Consider the following 5,870-nt stretch of genomic DNA (forward strand, 5'->3'; position numbering starts at 1 on the left):
GTGCGTGTGCGTGCGTGCGATGGCCGGTGAGCCGCAGGACACGCTTGTGGAGTTTAACTCCGAAAAGACAGTTAACCACAGGTTCCCGTTAATCTTATGATGGACATTTATTATTTATTTTCTACATTTTTAGGAAACTTAAATTACTTTTACTTTTTTATAAGACGTTTTTATTTAATTGTAAAATCTACTGTTGTTCAGTTCAGTTGTTTGAAATATTTAATAAATAAGCATTAATTGCTATCTGTGTGTTGTTTCCTTATTTTAGAATCACAAAGATAGGATTATGCACTCTTTCATTAGAAAAAATAACCGTGAACATATTAACAGTATAAGAAAAGATTTTTTTTTTTAAATAATCGTTCAATAATCGTAATCGAGGTAACTTGTTCGATTAATCGTGATTATGATTTTAGCCAAAATCGTCCAGCCCTAATAACAAACATGACAAATATGAAATGCGGAGTTCCCCAAGGCTCCATTTTGGAGCCTCTTCTGTTTAACATCTACATGTTTCTACTGGCTGAGATAACAGAAGACAGTTGCACTGATTATTTGTCTATAAGCGTTAACATTTGCTGTGTGATCTCATCAACACACAGTCACATGACTTCTCAAACCTGACGGAGGTTCTCCGCTGTCCTTCAAAACGTCACAATTACCTTCTGTTTTCATGTGTTGAGTTTGTCTCTGATGAAGCTGTGAGGACTGAGCTTCCTCTTCATCTTCACTCTTCACAGGGACAGGAGTGAATGGGAACTTGGTGATATCAGCCCGTTCCAGCTCTTGAAGCTGCTCTCCCTCCTGACTGCTCCACAGGTCCTCCTGTTCCTCTTTAATGTGTCGCCTCAGACTTCCTGCTTCTGTGAAATGTCCCTCTCCCGTTTGACTCCTGTCGATCTGCAGGGGAGTGTTGTCAAATGTTTCATCGCTCTGAGAGACTTCGTTATGTTTCAGAGAGTTTAAACCTGACAGACACGCCCTGCTCTCTTTCAAAAAATCACGGTCATCAGTCTCAGGTTCAGAAGAGTCTCCAGTCTGGTCTTCAGTCTCTGGTTGTAAAAGTGGATGCGGATGTGAGTTCCTGGCTGGTTCTGGTCCTCCACAGTCCTCTCCATCAGCTTGTGTTTCCATGTGTTGAGTTTCTCTGCTGGCTGGAGGCTCTGCCTCTCTGTCCTCCTCCGTTTGAGTTTGCTGCGAGCACGGACGACCGACACATTTGTGAGTTTTGACCTGACTCAGCCAGGCAAACGTCTTGTCACAAACGCTGCAGCTGAATCGCTTCTCCCCCGTGTGGACTCTCATGTGGTGCGTCAGGTTCCCCGCCTGGGTGAAACCTTTGCCGCAAAACGAGCAGCTAAACGGCTTCTCCCCCGTGTGCGTTCTCATGTGCACCTTCAGATGCGCCTCGCTCAAAGTCCTCAGATCACAAACCGAGCAGACACAGGGCTTGTCTCCCGTGTGGACTCTCATGTGCTGCGTCAGTTGCACCTTCTGTCCGAAGCTTTTGTCGCACACCGAGCAGCTGAAAGGCTTTTCCCCCGTGTGATTCCTCATGTGTCTTTTCAGGTTCCCACTTCCGATGAAAGCTTTGCCGCACACCGAGCAGCTGAACGGTCTCTCGCCCGTGTGCGTCCTCATGTGCGTCTTCAGGTGTTCTTTGCTCAAAACTGCCTGATCGCAAACCGAGCAGCTGAAAGGCTTCTCTCCCGTGTGGATCATTGCGTGTCTCTGTAAATGCTGCCTGCGTGCAAACGCTTTCTGACACACCGAACAGCTGAAAGGCTTTTCGCCCGTGTGCGTTCTCATGTGCTCCGTCAGTTGCACCTTCTGTATAAATATTTTACCGCAAACCGAGCAGCTGAAAGCTTTTTCTCCCGTGTGAGACTTCATGTGTCTCTTCAGATGTTGCTTTGTTCCAAATCTTTTCCCACACTCAAAACAGCTCAACGACTCTTTGTCATCACCGATGGGAACTTCCTCACGTTCCAGAGAGTTTAAACCTGACCGACGTTCGCTGGCGTCCTTCCAAACATCGCTGTCGACGCTGTCGTCAGTCTCTGGTTGAAAAAATGGATGTGGAGGTGAGTTCCTGGCTGGTTCTGGTCCTCCACAGTCCTCTCCATCAGCTTCTGTTTCCATGTGTTCAGTCTGTCTCTGTTGAAGCCCTGTTCAAGTGAGATAAAAGAAAACTATTTCATTAGGGGGTCAGCGGTAGCTGCGTAGCAAACACTTTCTTTCACCGTAACGTAATGAAAGTTAGAATAACACGTTAGACATTTTCTGTACTAGATCCTTCAGAAACTGTTCAGTCATGTTTTCTACTCTTAAATTAAAATAAACCAGCTTCTCTTGAACTTTTATGCTCTTTGTTTCCGTTTTTCCCCCTAAAAACCCTGTTAACCCTGCTGTTGTCCTTGGGTCATAATTTGACCCTTTTTCAAAGTTTCTACATCAGAAATTTGGGTTTCTTTCAACCAAATTGCCCAAAAATGACACGAATGGTTCCATACAACATTTACTCTTCGCAGGTAAAATTGAGGATCCGTTCACTGATTATTTTCATTGATTTTTTTTTTTTTTTCCAATTTCATAGCATTTGAAAAAACAATGAAGAGTTTGAGTTTGTGATTACCCACTAAAATCGTAACTATTCGTCAGTTTTTAAACTCAAAATTAGGTACAATTTTCATATAAATGCATATAAACTTCAAAAATTGTCTAAAGGGTTTATTTTACCTGGGAGGACAACACAAAGATTAAATAACGGCACCCACGTTGTTCCTACCTTCCTCTTCATCATGTTCACTCTTCACAGTAACAGGAGTGAATGGGAACTTGGTGATATCAGCCTCCTCCAGCCCTTGAAGCTGCTCTCCCTCCTGACTGCTCCACAGTTCCTCCTGTTCCTCTTTAATGTTTAGGGGGGGCTCTGGCTCCTGCTGGTCCACACTGGAGCTACACTCCTGCTGCTCAGGGGGAACCTCTTCTTTAACCACCAACAGCTGCTCAACATCTACAGGAAACAGGAAACACATTCAGAGAGACATTGCAGACAAATGTCATCGTTCATTAAAACCACAGCTCTTCTGCAGATCACGGAGCATCTAGTCTATATCCAAGAAGTTCCACTTCCGGGATTGCTCCGATGCCGCCGAAATTCTGCCGAACGTCCCTCATTTGGCCCGGATGTCCGTCCCCTTCCTCTTTCTTTGTGTTGGCGTTCTAACCTCCGGTGGGTTTCTGAGGACTATGGTTAACTGCTCCTCAGATCTCTGCAGGTAAATCCAGACAACTAGCTAGACTATCTGTCCAATCTGAGTTTTCTGTTGCACGACTAAAACTACTTTTTGAACGTACACATGTTCCACCAAAACAAGTTCCTTACTGAGAATATTTAGCAGAGGCACCGTGGCTCTGTCCGGAGCTTAGCACCGCCCAAGATGATTGTGATTGGTTTAAAGAAATGCCAATAAACCAGAGCATGTTTTTCTCCCATCCTGGAATGCTGTGTGGACTAGCCAGACCTTCCTCTGCAGCGCTGTGGAGGAAGGTCTAGACATGAGAGACTACTGAGCATCAAACAGCTTCACACTCGGACTAAGTAACACTGTAAAAGCTTAAAGACTAAACCTGCTAAAGAAGTCCAGCTGCACTCACTAGATCTGAGAAAAGTCATTCATAAATAGCTTTAGCTCACATTGATTTTACATTCATTTGGCTCAAACAACTTGGCTGCTGCAGCTTATAACGGTAGGGAAAACCCTAAACTACTACCGCATATATGTATATCTTAGGGGAGACTGGGGATAGCTGTAACATGTCCAATTTCTCCAATCAGGAACAAGTTTTAGAATCAGCTGATTCACTCTGCACATGCTCTGTTTAGTCCTGAATACACATGTGAAGAAGCATCCCCCTACGACAGACACTGCACATTTTAGAAAGAAAAAAACTAATTTTTAGTTAAGAAATTATACATTTCTTTACCTCATTTATTTCTGTGAAGCATTGCCGGCTTTGTAGTTAAACTCAACAAACTTAAATCATGTTAATTGTGTCTTTATGAATATCTTTCATGCAGGTTTTTGTTGCTAATGTTTTAGCTGTTAGCTGTAAATTAGGATAGTTCATGGAAACAATAGTCTGGGTTAGAAAATGTTACAACGTACCCCGAGTTAAATGTTGGTTGTATTTATGTTTTTTCTTTAAATTTCAGTCTTGTAAAGGAAAGGAGTGCCTCTGAACACACACACACACACACACACACACACACACACACACACACACACACACACACACACACACATTATGTTAAAAAGTCATTTAAATGTTGAATGAAACTTTCAATATCAGGTTTTTGTTATAGTCCAAATATCATGTTACATTTTACTATGGGGTAAACTGTAATATTTCCCTCCTTGTGTTTGAGAGTAGACTGTGCATTTTGTGTTTGGGTCGCAGAGATATCAGCTACATCATTTAATAGCAGACACATAGAACTAGTTTGTAGCCCATTTTGAACGCGCTGGCTTAAAAGAGCTCCAAGACACAGACAGAAATGTCAAATATGTTGCAACTATCCTTGGTCTCCCCTGCTGTACTTAACTCTGTAGCTACAAAACGCATATAGTATACATATATCTAACTTACTCTGTAGCTACAAAACACATATAGGATACATATATCTAACTTACTCTGTAGCTACAAAACACATATAGTATACATATATCTAACTTACTCTGTAGCTACAAAACACATATAGTATACATATATCTAACTTACTCTGTAGCTACAAAACACATATAGGATACATATCTAACTTACTCTGTAGCTACAAAACACATATAGTATACATATATCTAACTTACTCTGTAGCTACAAAACACATATAGTATACATATATCTAACTTACTCTGTAGCTACAAAACACATATAGTATACATATATCTAACTTACTCTGTAGCTACAAAACACATATAGTAAATAGTATAGTACAAACTCAACTAACTGCACAACTTCCAGTGATACACACACACACACACACACACACAGACACACAGACAGACAGACAGACAGACAGACAGACACACATAGACACACAGACAGAGACACACACACACACACACCTCAGTGTGTTACATTATATATTTTTATGTTCCAGCACAATGCTGTAGTTGTGAGTTTGGAGCTAATGCTGCAGACACTAACCTGTTATTCTCCGCAGCTCCATGTTTAATATCCGGATATCTCTGTCTGAAAATGTCCACTCAACTGTCCTCGAGCCGCGGTTTGAACAACTGTGTCAGAGCCTGAAATCTGGACATTTTCCGCACATCAATAAAAACGGTTTCTGTCCGTATTTACGCTCAGCAGACATGCTAAGCTAACTGTGCTCCGGCAGAAACAACCGAGGGACTTGAATCCGTCCACCGTCTCTATTTGTCTTATTTCCAGGTTTATATTAAGACACTTTGACACCGTTTCCTTGTCCTCCTTCTTCCAAAAGTCCACTATCATCGCTGCAGAAAATAAAAATAAAACCTTAAATCCCCCGGTGAGCTACGTTACCACGGATCTAACGTTACACGTCGAATTTCCTGGGCTGCGTAAAGAACGTAGAGAACGTAAACGTAGAGAACGTAAACAACGTAACAGTAGAGGGAGGAGAGAAAAGAAAAACAGCCCCGAAATAACCGTCGCCAAACCCACCAGACTCCATGTAAATAATCAGTACTTTTAGCGTGTATAGAACCAGCATATTTCCACATGTAAATGGGTGAATTAAGGGTTAATTTCAACTAAACCAGAGTAGTGATTGTTGGAACAGTGGAAAGACGAACCAAGACGGCTTTTGGTAGTTTTATTGT

General features: G+C 42.0%; 1 protein-coding gene across 1 annotated transcript; it reads right to left on the reverse strand.

Moving 5' to 3' along the window:
- Nucleotides 1-534: 534 nt before the first annotated feature.
- On the reverse strand, nucleotides 535-2,855 carry LOC116050099 (zinc finger protein 2-like). The gene is made up of 2 exons (XM_031300131.2): nucleotides 2,789-2,855; nucleotides 535-2,168 (listed from the first exon to the last, which is right to left on the reverse strand). The coding sequence occupies exon 2, from the start codon at nucleotides 2,140-2,142 to the stop codon at nucleotides 592-594; it is 1,551 nt and encodes a 516-aa protein (XP_031155991.2). The 5' UTR covers nucleotides 2,143-2,168; nucleotides 2,789-2,855; the 3' UTR covers nucleotides 535-591.
- Between the last annotated feature and the right edge of the window lie 3,015 nt (nucleotides 2,856-5,870).

The sequence above is a fragment of the Sander lucioperca genome, chromosome 16 (assembly GCF_008315115.2).
Source record: "Sander lucioperca isolate FBNREF2018 chromosome 16, SLUC_FBN_1.2, whole genome shotgun sequence".
In the NCBI taxonomy this organism is placed as follows: domain Eukaryota; kingdom Metazoa; phylum Chordata; class Actinopteri; order Perciformes; family Percidae; genus Sander; species Sander lucioperca.